This window comes from Sciurus vulgaris (genome assembly GCF_902686455.1).
Source record: "Sciurus vulgaris genome assembly, chromosome: 16".
In the NCBI taxonomy this organism is placed as follows: domain Eukaryota; kingdom Metazoa; phylum Chordata; class Mammalia; order Rodentia; family Sciuridae; genus Sciurus; species Sciurus vulgaris.
In genome coordinates this window covers 16,050,458-16,066,195 of record NC_136477.1, presented here as the reverse complement: position 1 = coordinate 16,066,195, position 15,738 = coordinate 16,050,458, and the positions used below count along the sequence as shown (strand labels likewise).

Here is a 15,738-nt window from a genome sequence, read left to right as displayed (position 1 = left end):
TCAAGGCCAGCCTTGGCAACTCAGCAACACCCTAATGCTAAACAAAAAAATTTAAAAAGGCTGAGGCTATAGCTCTGTGATAAAGCTTCAATCCTCAATACCACCAAAAAACAAAACAAAACAAAACACACAAAAAAACAAAACAAACAAACAAAAAAGACCATATAGTAATTTCAGGTCCCAGTTATAACTACTTATATGACACCATCACTATCAACTAAGATGAAGTTAAATGATTGAAATTATGCAGGCTGAAGAAGGAAAAGAAAAAAGAATAAAATTCAGAGACTTTTACCAATGTGTCTGCTTGGTTTGCCTTATGGAAAAAAGTCCTTTAGACAGAAGCAAAAAGATGTAGGAACAGTGATCACATAAAGTAAAACAAAAAGAAAGTAGTTAAAAAATATATTTATTAATCCAACTATATCAATAATCACTTTAAATGGGAATGTTCAGCAGGCAGACTGGCAGAAAACAAGATCTACCCTTGTGTATTTTATGAGAAAAAAAATTTTATCAAGACATCAGGTCAGGAGTCAAAATTGCACTTACATATAAGAAATTAATTCAAGAAATCTAGTACTCTGAGAAATCATTAGAGAATTATGTTTAAGTTGCTCTCATTCCACAGAAAATATGTATGGGAAGCAATGCATTTGGTAATTAGCCCAATTTAGCCATTCAACAATGGCTAATGTGTGTGTGTGTGTGTGTGTGTGTGTGTGTGTGTGCGCGCGCGTGTGTGTGTGTGTGTGTGTGTGAGAGAGAGAGAGAGAGAGAGAGAGAGAGAGAGACAGAGAGAGAGATAAAGGGGGCTGAAATCAGGAGCATTCAGTTGTGAGTTACATCCCCAAGCCATTTTTTAATTTTTATTTTGAGACAGGGTCCAAGTTGCACAGGGTTGCTCTTGGACTTCCCATCTTCCTCCTAAGCCATTCAAGTAGATGGGATTACAGGTATGCCCCACAACACCTGGGTGAAAGCATCATGTTTGAAATTACAAATGCATTCAATTTTTATCTATTAAAATAATAGATATTTTCAAAATAGATCAATGTGAAGACAAAGATGAATTACATATAAAGTTACACCCACTCTAGTATTGATCCAAAAACACCTTTGGAAGCTCAATTAATATTGTACTAATCAAGTTATATCTCAAACAAAAATAATAAAGGGAATAAAGGGATTAAATAATACTAAAATAGTTTATTCTCCAAGAAGACAAAACAATCCTTAATATATACTCTGATAGAGCATCAAAACACATGAGGCAAAAACATGGAACTAAGGGGAAAATCACAGATTCACAATTATATCTTGAGATTTCAACACATCTCTATCAGCAATGGACAGATCAAGAAGGCAGAAAATCAGTAATGGCATAGTTAAAATCAACAGCATTGGACATCAACTGGAGACATCTGCTATGGTAGAACAACTACAAAGTACACATTCTTTTGCCCCCATCTCTTTTTGTAGTGTTGGAGATTGAACCCAAGGCTTTGCAAATACTTCCTAAGTGTGTCTACTGCTAAGCTACATTCGAAGCCTCAGTACACATTCTTCTCAAAATCACAATATAGCAGGAAATGAGCGTCAGGACACGAGATCTAGAAGCAATACTTCATTCCTGGCGTCATAGCCCAGAGGGATAATTCACAAAACCTGAGCCCTGAGCACAGCAGGGCTTTTATTTTATACATAAGCACAATTGGGGTACATCAAGGTAAGGGATTTGGTGCCATTCTACTGGAAGGTGCATTCTACATTTCTTACAGGGGTGCAAGCTTGTCAACAGCCCAGGGACTCTTAGCTCATACAGCTTAGGGCCTTTTATTGCACTAAGCCTAAAGTGGGAATGTTCTGTCCCCATGGCCTGGTTTCCTGCTTCTGCTACTGTGGTTATCTTTTACAGGTACCTTTAGCCACCACAAGCCTCTACGTTTAAATGTCAGTAAGCAGAGCTTCTGGGTGTCAGCATGCAAAACCACAGCCTGTTACCTCTTAAACTACTAAAGTTCCCATTTTGCTCTATCACAACATAGAACCTTCACCAACGGCCCATGTTCTGAGCTACAATATACACCTTAACAAATCTAAAGGAACACAAATTGTGGAGAGCAGATGAGCCCCTGGTCATTGGCTGATACTGCAGTGTTGGAAAAAGCCAAGCCTGGGAAACATTCCTTGCCAAAAGGCAAGATGTCAACAGCCTTGACACTTGGTTCTGATGCTAACAGTTACCAAATGTTCAAGTACAGTGGGTTTTCTGAGTACAGCAGGACAAGCCTCAAAATTTTCTAGCTCTGTAATTTTTTATTGCACAAAGAAGCCTCTTAATAACTCACAACCCTTGAACAATTTACAATGTCCCCATAGTTAAACTTCCTGATTAGGAGTCCCTATATAATAAAGTTGAAGAGCTAGTTCTGGGTCCCACCTGGCTCCAGCTTTGGTTAAAAATATCTCTAGGTTCTCTGTCTCTGTGACTTTCTCCATCTCCTTTCGCCCCTACTCGAGATCTTTTGTCGATGCTGTATGGGTCACAGCAAGAAATCATATACAGATGCCCATGTTCAGACCATACTGAAATGAAATCAGACATCAATAGCATAAACATATCAAGAAACTCTCCAAGAAATTGCACACCACATGGTCGAATGACACATGCATCAAAGGAAACAACAGCAAAGAAATTCAAGCATTTCACAATATGTGAAAATGAACAAATATCTTAACATCACTTGTGGGATATAGAAAAAGCAGTGCATAGGGAGAAATTTAGAACAATGAATGCATATGTTAGAAAAGAAGAAAGACCTCAAAAGTTTAATGTACCACATGGAATAACTAGCAAAAGAAGAACAAGATACTTTAAAGCACAAAAAAATAACTTGGAAGAAATCAACCTATTTCTGGAAAGAAACAATCCACAAACACTCACATGAGGAAAGATAAACAATGTAAATAAGGCTCTTATTGTATTGTATTGTTACAGAAATTGAAACAATAGCAACTCAACAATAGGGAGAACCAGGCCCACCAGTACTTGGGCTTATTCTAACATTTAATAACATCAATCAGTACAATGTCTTCCAGGCAATAGAAGCAAAGTACTACTTAATAATGTATGAGGCCCAGAGTGTCATGATACAAGACTAGATAGACATTATAAGAAACAACAAAAATAAATAAATAAAGGATAGAGAGTGTAGCTTAGTGAGTGTGCCCTGGGTTTCAATCCCAGTACAGTGAAGACACAACTTTTATGAATAAAGATGAAAAAAATCTTTAGCAGGGCCTACCTCAGAGGTATAGCACCTGCCTAGCATGTGTGAGGCCTTTGCTTTGATCCCCTGCACCGAAAACAGAAAAACTCAACAAATAATGGCAAATTACATCTATCCTTATACAAACAAAATGATCCCGAAAAACCAAGTAGAAATTATTATATTATTATAAGGTTTTTAATGAATATTTAGTTGTCAATGGACCTTTATTTCATATATTTGTACATGGTGCTGAGAATAAAATCCAGTGCCTCACACATGCTAAGCAAGCACTCTACCAGTGGGCCACAACCCCAACCCCTATTATAAGAATGACAAAACATTTAAAAGTCTACTCATGTAACTGATCACCTCAACAAGCTCAACAACAAAACCCTAAGATCAAATCAATAGGTACAGAGAAAGCATAAGAAATTCAAATGATAGGCAATGAGACCTAGACAAAACACATTAAAAATGACTTCACACAGGCCATTATCACCTACCTTCAACATCTCAAAAGAACCAACAAAAACTCCTGGAATTAATACTGGAGTATTGCAAGGTTTAAAAACACACATTAGCTTAACATGCAAAAATCCATCATTTTTCTATATATCAAGTAAAAAAAATCAATTTCAAATTAAAAACAATAGTTATACAGAACAAGAAGTATGACAAAGAGACAAACAATTTCACAAGAATGAAAGACCACTAAAGAAAAATGCTCAAAGCCAGAGGTAATCAATAAAAGCATGATATCTTAGTGGCTCAAGAGACTGAGGCAGAAGAATCTCAAGTTCAAAGCCAATCTTAACGATTTCGTGAGACCCTGTCTCAAAATAAAAATAAAAAGGGCTGGGGATGTAGCTCATGGCAAAGCACCCCTGGGTTCAATTCCCAGTACCTCCTCCCCTCCCCCCAAAAAGAAAAGGGTTGTTGCTGGGGATATGGATGAGTGGTTAAGGATACTGGGTTCAATGCAGGTATCAAACAAAAACAAAACAAATGACGACCACCACCACCAACGACAAAAGGCTGACATAAGGGTGAACATTCTCAGATCCAAGATGATGTTGCCACCCTCCGTCCTCCCTTCATCTACTGAAGCAGGACAGAGACCCCACCCACCCGAAGACCCTTACCATAATTAAGGAGAACCCCCCCATATTTGTAACACATAAGTTCCTCTTCTCAGAAAGCTTTTTACACAGGATATCAGAAGAAGAGGGGAAAAAACCTGTATAGAGCACTGCGGTTGGTAGTTGCCTCTTTTTGTAAATACTAGGTTTGCAGGGAAAAAAAAAAAAGCAAAACCTCTAGTCTCAAAAATGGAACAAAAGCACCTGTCATGAAGACCTGTAAACCCCCCCTCTCACTGGGCACAAAGGAAAGAATTTCCAGACTGCCGCCCACCAGAATGCTTTAGGCGATAGCCTCTCTGGGCCCTGCAGTCAATAAACATGGTCCTGAAAATTCCGCAGATGTCCAACTCTTCTATCCTACAACACTACCACCTTCTTGGTGCGCCCTCCGCGCCCCTCTCGGGAGAAGGTCCTCCTCCGCTGACCGCTGAGGAGCCTGCGGACGTCACGGCGGGCTCCCCTCAGCTGCTCGACTCCTACACGCAGCTCTGCTTTCCTCCCTTCGCATCTGTCCTCACACCGCGGAGCCGGGCGCCGACCTCCCCTCAGGAGGCCCCGTGGAGGAGGACCTAGGGGTCTGCTCGCTTCCGGCCCCACACGCCCCGGGCTGAGGGGCAGTCCCGGCTTTAGAGCCGGCTCCCCAGCGTTCCGGAATTCAGGGTCACCAGGTCCCCCTGAGGCGCAGGGACGCACTGGGCACCCGCGTCAGCCTCACACCGAGTCCCAGTCTCCCCGCGACCCTCCCGCCGCCACCGCGGACGGGGACACGCGGGGCTGCGGGGGCCACGCGGCCCACAGACGCTCCCGCCCGGCCAAGCGGCCCCGCAGGACCCAGGGCCGAGCCGGCCAGCGGGCCTCGACCGCAGACGTCGCAGGGACGCCGGAGCCTCGGCTCCTTCCACAGCGACTCGTCCCTTCAGCTCACGGAGACCCGCTCCCGCTCCGGAACGACGCCTTCCACACTCACCATTCCATGAGTTCTGGGGATCTCGGGGTCGCCCTCAGCCCGCAGAGGGCGGAGGTCACAGTGACCAGCCTGAGCCACTTAATTCTCTACGCAGCAGAGCCGGACACCTGCTGCGGCAGCTCTAGGAAGGAAAATTTAAGTGGAAGGTTTCCGCCCTCTTCCAGCGGCGCTCCTGATTGGACAGTTCCTGAAGCCCCACCCCATGTCTCTGATTGGCTAGTGACTCAGGACCCGCCGCCCCTGAGCCCTGACAGCAGAAGAAAACCTCCCTCCTGGGTGAATAGAACCCAAGCGATGGTTTCCAGCTACAGCCCATCCTAGCCTGAGCTTCTTTCCAGGGCCTGAACCTGACCTAACCTGAGGGATAATCGCATGTATTCATTTAGGTCCGCCCTCTCAGGTGCGGGAACCCCTACAAAAACTAAATATAGTATGCAAAATGTAACATCAGTTTATAAAATACCATTTTCATACAACCATATTGTGAGATTAATATTAAGTAATATTGACTTATATAAATCAATTTCAATTCATTGCAGAATTGAAAATTTGGGATTCAATTGGTTAAGCAGAATTCAATACTGGGTTTTCAGAACTGGTGTTGTGTTCTCACTGAAGTGAGTGGGCTCTTCCTGTTTCTTTCCCTCTAATTGAGGTAACTGTACTTAGGCAGTTCCAGAAACAATATCCATGGAGATAACACCCCACATCAAAAAAGGGCATCTCGCCAAGTGCATTGGCGCATGCTTGTAATTCCCACAGCTGGGTATCTGAGGCAGGAGGATCGAAAGTTCAAGGTCAGTCTCAGCAACTTAGCTCGACCCTGTCTCAAAATGAAGATTAAAAAAAGGGCTTGAGATTTGGCTCAGTGGTTAAACCCCCCGGGGTTCAATCCCTGGTACCAAAAAAGAAAAGGACATCTACCCAGACTGCCAGGACAAAATGGAACAGAAGGGAGTGAGGGAGTGCCTCTTGTCAGAGGTCATGTCTGGGATGAGACAGCTGGCTGCATAGCCAAGCTCTCCTATGCCTTTTCTGTCTATCTACCTATTTTTACCTAAGACAATAAAAACATACCTACAGGGAAGTGCAGTTATTCAATTCAGGGGGAAAATGGAGTTACATGGAAGCAAGTTTCTACAAAGAATTCAAGAGGGAATAAAAGGAAACATTTGAACTCAGAAACCAGCCTGCTCCACCTGAGGCCACAGAAAAACTTGGATTCAGAAGATGAAGCATATTCCCAAGCTTGAGGGCCAGACTGACAGCTTGCTGAATCCGTTTTCAGAATGGGACACTCCCAGGTGCTGAGGCAGGATGCCTAAGGATTTCACTCTGGGAGTCGCCATGCCACTGTCCCCTCCTCATTGCGCGGAACTTTCCATCCTTCCAAACCTGAATATTCACCACAGACACGCTCACCTTGGGTCACTTTCATGACCCTTTCTGCAGGACATCTCTAAATTTGTTTCTCTAATCCTGTTCCACATGGACAGGTTACAGATTGACTCCAGCAAGCTACATTCCCAAATCACTGTCTCAAAAACAGCCACAGTGAAACAAGAGCCTCAACCTCAGAAAGGAAGCAGCCCCAAGACCACCTGTAAGGGGCTTCTGCTTCCCAGGGCTCTGCAGCTCTTAGAAAGGCTGTGGAATACTGTAACACAGAGCATGGGTCAGGGTTGTCTCATGACTTGAAGAATGATATCTCTGGACATAAGGGTGAGAGCAAAGCAACAGGATTCATTAATAGAAAGAAAAAAAGGCAGAGCTCCCATAGAGGGAGGGATGCCAATGGGTGTCTGTAGTCTAGAGTATCTTATGAACTTGATCTGTCCCTATAGGTGATTGGTTAGATGACAAGTAACATAGGATTTAAAAGGGGGTTGATCAACTCTATTTTGTCTTCAACAAATATGGAGAGTAGTTTCTAAGCTTTTCTTAGCATAAGGGTTGGGGTGAGGATTTGCTGGCACAAGATGAAGTGCTTTAGAGATTTTGTGATTGATGTTGCTAGGGATAGGGGGAGGAGTAACTCAGGACTTGCTGTTGCAGTTGAAGCTGTCAAGGGCAGCAACAAGATATCGCCCAGGTCAGGATGGCATGGTCTCTTCCTCCTCTTCTTCTCTGAAACTCTTCCTGACTGCCTATGGTCGACTATATTTTGGTCTCACTATCATATTTAGGGGAATTAATATTCACAAGCAGGGGTTGATTATGGATGAAGTTCCTTGGAATAGGGAGGTCCCTTCATGGAACCCCACTCAGCTTCATAGGCGTGTAATTATGCAGCTACAGGGTGTGTGAGGACATATGGTAATGAGTCATAATAAGCAAAATGTAGAGACCTTGCTTCTCGGTGCACCTCCAAGAGAAACAATTGCGGGCTTGCTCAATGTGCGGTCCCTCTGAAGCTAGGGAGAGTATTGTCTTCTCCAAACAGATGCAGGTGAGATACCTGTGGATGAACAGGCAGCCTGATGTCAGAAGACCCCCACCTACTTCCCCATACCTAGAACTAAGCAGGAAGCCTGATGCCAACAAGATTTCTGTGCTTAAGCAACTGCCTGTCACATAAGACCATTGAGCAAGACTTTGTGCCTGCACCTACCTCCCCCTTTCCTGTCTCATTCAGTCCCTTCCTCAGAGACTTACTCTTAATATTTGATAAAGGGAACAGTCCATCTTCCAGAGATGCTTCTGGCTGGAGGGCAATGTCCCTACCTAGCCAGGAATCAAAGGTGTCTGACTACCTAGACTTGGTGGAGGGGAAGTTTGGGGGAGTCTCTGCTGTAGGAAATCTGATGTCTGTGAGCCAGCATCTCCTTGATCTGGAGTTTCTGTCCCCTAGAAGAGACATATCTTACCAGCAGATAAAGATGATTAGGGCCAATGACAGAAATATAGCAACCAAGAGTCCTAGCTGTGGGAACAGCTATGTGACGTTAGGCAGGGAAGCTTCATAGTTTCCCACAGAGCCCAGCACTACTTGGGTAGCAGTTGGCAGCCAAGTATCATTTTTTAAAACCTTATCAGCTCTAGTTTCTTTGTGTCCAGACATGAAAACAGCAGGACGTGTTTGCCAGAGCTCAAGTCCACCTTCCTGAGGCAAGAAATAATCTATTTTCTATCACCAGTTGGGCTCATGAGTCCAAGGATGTAGGGAGCAATTTCAGGTCTTGTGCAGCTTGATGGCCATGACTCCTGTGGCTCTGATGTGTCAGTCACTGCCCGCAAGTCACTCCTCTCACCAGTCCAGATAGTGATGCAATTCAGGTGATTCCCCAGCTGCAGGTGGACCTGGACCTCCCTTCCCAGGTGCCTATGTAGCATAGAGATGGTGTCTCAGGGGTCACTGGAGGAAACACGTATTTTGTCTACTTAAGTTACAATACATCCTACTTCCCATGATTGAATCACCTCTTTTCAAAGATGCTCTGTACAGTCTCCGCCTCATGGAAGTCACCATGGTTTTTTGCTTGTCATGAACAACATTCCCCCAGGTAAGCACACAAAACTGGGCTCAGGAACATCTGTCTTATCTTAGGAGCCAGTGAAGTGCACTAATTCATTTGCTCAACAGACACAGGGTCCTCTTTGTTAAAAGGACTTTAATACTCTGGCTAATGTAAACTCGTTACCCATTTTCCCCAATGGTGGCAAATCTCCCCTGTGCTTTTACTGAGTGGGTGGGACACAGATACACTCAGAAAAACCAATTATGTTATAGAAGGATGGCTGACAGGTGTGTTGGGGCAGTTCGACTAAGTATACTGTTACAGCAGGAATCTACACATTTACAGCAGGGAAAGATGGTACCGGAGGTATTTAACACCATGAGAATGGAGCCATCTAGAAGTTCACATCTAGAGTTCCCGAAGTGGCTGACATTGTACCCAGCTACATTATTCACCAGGTCAAAGTCAAAGGCTAAAAAGCCCATGGGGGGTGTCCAGGAGGTGAGTTTTAATTCTTGGGTTTGGATGGATGGCATTAGCCATCAAAGGGAGATTTAGAATCATGTTAGTCTCATTTGCCCAAATACCCCTTAATATTGGCTTGATGTCTCCCCCAGAGTGAGCTGATAAGGGCAAATCCAATGTTAGAGAGGAAGGCTCTTCCCTCTCATCCTGTCTCCAGTCCACAGGTGAAGAGTTACCCCCCTGCCCCAGTGAGAAAGTGGGGGAGGAGCAACAGGAGCGCAGTTAGGGGCACGTGCTGCCATCTAGCGGCTCCTCCTGGTATACGTGTTGCTTCACAGCAGCCCAGCAGGCAGCCCAGGGGAGGAGGGAGAGGACTGGGAATGCCAAGAGAGACCCCCCCAGCCAGGGGCAATCCCCACAGCCAAAAGGACAGGTCCCATAGAGTAGAGGAGCAAGAGTCCTGGTACGTCGTACACAGGGGAGCAGCTTAAACAGGGCCCTTGTTACTTCTGAAAAGGTCCCATCCATCTCCCAGAGGCTCATGTGAAGAGCCATCCTTTCTCTCTTTCCCTGGTGGCAAGTGGTCCTGGGCTGTAAAAGCTCAAGAGGGACAGGTTTTATCCTGGAAAAGTGGGCCTGTCATGTCTGTCCCCGGAATCTGACAACCCTCGGGGTGTCCCTGTGTGATCTGGAAGGAGTCCTCCTGTCTAGGGAGTGACAGGTTGAGTCCCTTTTCAAGTCTTTTAAAAATGACATCCCCTGGTTGAATCTGTGGAGCAGTGGGGGTGACGTCAGCAGCTGGGAAGATGTGATTTCTGAACTCCAAGGGCCTTTTGCAGCAGTGCCAAATTAATCACGTTTCTGATCACCTCTTGTATCTTAGGATCAGTGACAGCATGAGGTCACAAAGGGTCTCCCACAGAGTATTGACGATGGTTCAGGTGGAGGGAAGTTTGGGGAGTTCTGATTCTTCACAGCCCAAAAGACCAAGGTTGTCACCAGGGTTTGGGTGTTTTTTGTCAGCTTTGCCAGTGCTTTTAATCAGTAGACGGGCCCCTTCCAGGAGCCAGGAGGTGCAAAGATGTAAGTGGGTTGGGCTGTGGCTCAGTGTAGAGCACTTGCCTAGCATGTGAGGCCCTGGATTTGATCCTCAGCACCACATAAAAACAAAATAAAGGTATTGTATCCACCTACAACTAAAACAAAACTTTTTTTAAAAAATGTAAGTGGATGGGCTGGGGATGTAGCTCAGTTGGCAGAGTGCTTGCCTCACATGCACAAGGTACTGGGTTCAATCCCACACAGGAGAGAGATGTAAGTGGTTCCCAATGCCCATGAGGCACTGGAGATCGAGGCAGGATCACACTGGAGTGACCCAGGGATCAAATTGAGGGATGGTTTTCTTTCACAGATCTTTAGTGACCTTTTAGACCTTTTGGGTTCAGGTGGGATATGCTACTATCCACCCAGAAAAGATGTCAGCAAAACCAAGGTGTTTACATCCTTGCAGGGGGAAGAAATGTGGGGGAGTCTAGCTGCCAATGTTCCCTGGGGAACGCACCCCATTACGGCAGAGGGCTAGGTAAAGGGGGTGGTTTGGTTGCCCACTGCCCCACCCTGCAGGCTATTACCAGGTGAGGGGCTAGCTTGTCACCTCTCGAGTGGCATACAAGAACTTTCCCTGCAAAGGCATGAGTGGCCAGTGTCATCAGTGCCTCCCTCCCTAAGCAGCTCGATTCTTGGCCTCCTTTCTTAATTCCCACTGGTCAGCCTGATGCAGTCATGCTTCAGGATCTCTCTTTAGTCCCCCAGCTGTCTGCTGCTTCCGTACCCACTGTTTGCTCATTCCTCCTTCATCTTTGAGTAAGAGCAGGTGACACCTAAGATTGGGGCCAGGACACCAGGCCATTCGTGAAGCACTGGGATCCTCCAGGGCACTCCCTGCATTCTGGTTGAGCCACCCTTTCGGGGTCCCCTGACCTGCATGGCTGCAGCCTCTGTGGGTAACCACACTGCTTCCAGAAGGGTGACAGTGTCATGGCCACCTTTCCATGTTTGTTTTTCCCCCAGGAGTCCCCCTTCCTTCCATATTGTCACATGAGCATGAAGGCTTAGGAAAGCACACCTCAGTGTAGATGAAGTCTCATGCATCTTTCCTCAATGGCAGAGCCCCAGGAAGGGGCTTTAGCCTCGTGGGCTGAGGGGCTTGGGGGAAGGGGTTTTTCCTGAGCCACCTCCTGGGGAAGAACAGTGGCACAGTCTGCCCTCCAAGCTCCCTTCCCCAAGGAACTATTTTCCAGTGGGAACAAGTCCAGATGAGGGTTGGTCAAAGGTTGGTCCCATCCTGGAGGCCAGGCCTGCTAGGGTGAACCTGCCCTGGGGTCTGCACTCAGGGATGAAGGAAGTCACCTTTTCCTCTGGGTGGGAAGCAGGGTTGCCAGGTTCAGAGTTAGGAAAACTTTAGCAGTGACCACCACGGGGGATTCCATCAGACCCCCAGTGTGTATCCCAGGGTTAGTTTAATGACCTCCTCCACCAGAAGGCCTGCTGTGGCCATGGTACACAGGCACTGAGGCCAGGCACAGGATGAAGAATCTAACTGATTTGAAAAGTAAGCCACAGGTCGAGGAGTCTCAGCTAATAAGGTGAATGGCTCATCCAAGTCAGGAATCCTCAAAGTTGCAACGGATAGCAGCAAGCCCTTGAGCATGTGAAAAGCCTCGCTTCCCTGTGCAGTCCAGCAGCTCACAGTCGGAACTCAAGAGTAACTTCACAGAGTGGCTTGGCCGAGTCCAAAACCAGGGATCCAACTTCTATAAAATGCAGTCATTTCTAGGAAGGCCCTAAGTTGTCTCTTGGCTCAGAGTGCTGCTACCTTTACAAGGGTCTCAGGGGTGAAGGTATTTCTTGTGGTAGCAGGATACAGCCTACTATTTTACTTTTTATTGGGAGAGTTGGGCACTGAGACCCCTAAGAAATTAAGAACTTCCAGGTGTGGTGGCACATATCTGTAATTCCAGCAGCTCAGGGGGCTGAGGCAGAGGATCACAAGTTCAAGGCCAACCTCAGCAACTTTGCAAGACCCTGTCTCTAAATAAAATACTTAAAGGGGGGTCAGGGATGTGGCTTAGTGGTTAAGCACCCCTGGGTTCAATCCTTGGTACAAAAAAAAAAAAAAAAAAACAAATAAAGAACTGACACTGTTTTTCGTGGGGCTGCAAATAAGGAGATTGTGTACATATTGAAGGGAGCTCTGTCTCTAAGGGTTAGGAGGCCAGTTCTTTTGCTACGCCATTTCTAAACAGGTGGGAACTGTGCTTGAGTACACCAAGCAGCACCACCCGAGTGTACTGAGTGGGGCAGTGTCAGGCCACTCAAAGGCAAACAGGTACTGTGAGTCCGAGTACAAAGGAACAGGGAAAGAAGTCATCCTTGAGGTCAGGGAGACAGTGAATCATCCAGGCCCGCTGGTAAACAAGTCAAACCATGGAAGCCCTGGAGTAGAAGATATTCTGCATTTGGTTTTAGTGATGGAAGAATCAGGGTATTACATGCAGATTAGCAAAGAACTCCATCCCTTTCCTGAGTTATTCCTGTGACCTTTTCATAATATATTCATTTGCTCATGCACATTTCCATTTCTTTGATTAAATGAGTTTTGTGATTCCAATGAGAAAGGTTGCTAAGCCCCACCTGATCAATTCAGTTAGGATCCTGGGTGTCCTGCAGTAGTTCCTACTGCCTGATGGAAATCCTGGGCCACCACACTATCAGCATAAGCCTGGGTCTTGGCCCAGGCCTGAACCTTTTCCTCTAGGGTACAGTAGGTGGACAACACTAAAAACAGGTCACCCCAGGTAAGATTTAGGGTCACAGCACCTAGAATTCATCAATTTGCCTCAATCTCATCAGTCATTGTTTTTGTTTGCATCAAGTCTAAACTAGAGAAAGGGAAAGGTACCCACGTGATCCCACGTGTTGGAGATTTCCTGGAGTGGACACAGGTAGGGGTTCTGGGACTCCCCATAGTGTGAAGCTCTGCTCCTGGCTTCTGTCAAGGGGCATGACCACAGACTACCCTGCTTTGAGTTCAGGTATGAGATCTTTAGGTCTGGACATTAGGAACTTCTGTCCATTTTTCCTCGCCCTTGCAGAGAAGAGTCAATTTAGCATTGTATTTTAATTCAGAGTCCCATTTGGAGGTCAGATTTCCCCCACTTCCCAATTTGTATTGAGATCTTGCAGTATTGCTAAACAAAATGAGCCTTTGTCTTGAGTCTGTCAGCCTTAAACAATGAGCCATTCACCATATATGTAGCTGAGACTTCCCTTGACCTGTGGCTTACTTTTCAAATCAGTTAGTCTGTCTTGTATGTGGCGTCAATGTCTATATATCATGGCCACCAGAGCCCTTCTAGAATATCTCAATTATTCAGAATGAAATCCAAAAGGAGCTGGGCACTGTGGTGCATGCCTGCCTATAATCCCAGCAACTGGAAAAGGTTGAGGCAAGAGGACTGTAAATTCAAGGCCAGTCCCAGCAGCTTAGTGAGACATTCTGTAATTTAGTGAGATCTGCCTTGAATAAAAAGGCCTGGGGATATACTTAGTGGTATACTGTCTCTGGATTCAAATCCCAGTACGAAAAACAAACAAAACCCCAAAGGAGAACTGGCTAGAACCGGTGAGGTGAGGCATCACTCCTTTTGAGAAATCACAGCTTGGTCATGAGCTGGGACTTCAACCTTCTAGTGCTTGAAAGAGAAAAAAAGAGAAATGCTGATCTCCTGGAGAGATCCTTGCCCCTGTGGACCAAGCTCAAGAACAAACTACTGTGGATCTGGCCTACACAGGTCTGGCTTGTGATCTTCCTCTCAGCCTCCTGAGGGTTAAGGATGGTAGGCATCCCTAAACATATTTTTGTATCCAAGTATTCTTGGAGTCCCAGGATCTGCTGAACATTCTCAAAGACCATTTTCAAGAGCCACTGAGCTCCATCAGGGTTCTTGAAAAAAGAACTGTCAGAATGAGTCAGGCTGGGTGGCCCTATAAGAATCTAGACTGTAATTTTCAGTGATGGAAATCATTTTGATTTGTCCTCGGCCAGGAAAGCATAATTATATAGTTCAGCAAGGTAAAAGGGCAAATACCCTGAAGGCTCCCCCAAATATGTGGTGAGAGTGTTTGAGGAAAAGAGGAGTTTTCTAATGGAATACATTTCGGACTCAGCCATTGTCTTATCCCAACACCACTGCCAGAGCAATCCAGGATGCCAAGTCTGCCAGTGCCGTAACGGCTTCAGGCAAGAGAGGAGGTGGGACAGGAAAGCTAACTACAGGATGAGGTGAGAGCAGGGATCTTCCAGAAAATGAGTCACGGGCAGAGGCCTTTGGTGTGTAAGAGGGGAGAGTTACCTTCTGTAAGATCAGGGTGGGAGTGATTGCAAAGGTGACCATGGAATGTGAAAAAAAGATCGTGCAAAAAGCTTAGTAACAAGCCTTTGAAAGTAAATGCAAAAGCGAGAAAAGGTTGAGCTTCTGGGTCAGAGCAGTGTGAGCAGCACACACTGCACAGCATCAGGTGGGTTTTTCTCCGGATGCCTTTTTTTTTTTCAAACTAATATAATGGACATGTCTCCTTGCCCTCAAGACACTGGGTGATCAATCCTGTGCCTGCCTGCCCAGATGAGCCAGGGATATTCCTCCCACCCAGGAACAAAGTCTTACTTTGGGGCTTCCCTGAGAGGGCGCTGCACACATGTGGTGTTCCCCTCCTAAGTCTTCCTCCTGAGTTGGAAGGAATGAACGCTTAGGATCAGGCACTCACAGGCGTTCTAAACTAGAAGCAAGGCTGCAAGGACTTAAGGGGACAAAACAGGCCAAGAAAAATAAAAGGGCAGCAAATTTATCTAATGGAGAGATGGCAAACTAAAGAGAATATTCTAGAAAAAAGCTGTCCACTCACCAGTTTGTGCTGTTGCCCTTAATTTACCACCTGCTTGGTGAAGGAAGATTTCACCAGTTAGGGGTTTGCAGGTGACCAGAGACAGAGCAGACCTCCACTGAAATCTTTCCATGTTCCTGACCACATCACTAAAAATAATTTTATTTTTTATACTGATCTAGGGGCATTTAACCACTGAGCCACATCCCCAGTCCTTTTTGATTTTTTGAGACAGGATCTCACTGAGTTGTTTAGAGCCTAAGTTGCTGAGGCTGGTCTTGAACATGTGATCTTCCTGCCTCAGCCTCCTGAGCCACTGGATTTAAGGACAGGTCAGGTTAAAGGAAAAAAAACCTGTCTCACAGCTGGGCACAGTGGTGCACACCTGTAATCCCAGCAGCTAGGGAGGCTGAGAAACAAGTCTGCTGAGTTCAAAGCCAGCCTCAGCAATGGAGAGCAACTAAGAAACTCAGTGAGACCCTGTCTCT

At 45.7% G+C, this 15,738-nt stretch overlaps 1 protein-coding gene and 1 long non-coding RNA gene across 4 annotated transcripts in view; one reads left to right on the top strand and one right to left on the bottom strand.

The window, feature by feature from the left end:
• LOC306646932 overlaps window positions 1–15,738 on the top strand; it is a 332,017-nt gene that overhangs the window by 14,239 nt on the left and 302,040 nt on the right. The gene's annotated exons all lie outside the window — the stretch shown is intronic.
• LOC306646927 (uncharacterized protein) overlaps window positions 1–15,738 on the bottom strand; it is a 101,602-nt gene that overhangs the window by 59,891 nt on the left and 25,973 nt on the right. The window contains exons 1-2 of one of the 3 annotated variants that reach the window (XM_079115797.1): window positions 7,733–7,842; window positions 5,385–6,207 (exon numbers count right to left, since the gene is read on the bottom strand). The exons of the other annotated variants lie outside the window; for them this stretch is intronic. Of the exons in view, the coding sequence (XP_078971923.1) occupies window positions 5,385–5,387 (3 nt within the window). The 5' untranslated portion in view covers window positions 5,388–6,207; window positions 7,733–7,842. Of the gene's footprint in view, window positions 1–5,384; window positions 6,208–7,732; window positions 7,843–15,738 lie in introns of those variants that run through there. 3 annotated transcript variants of the gene reach the window in all.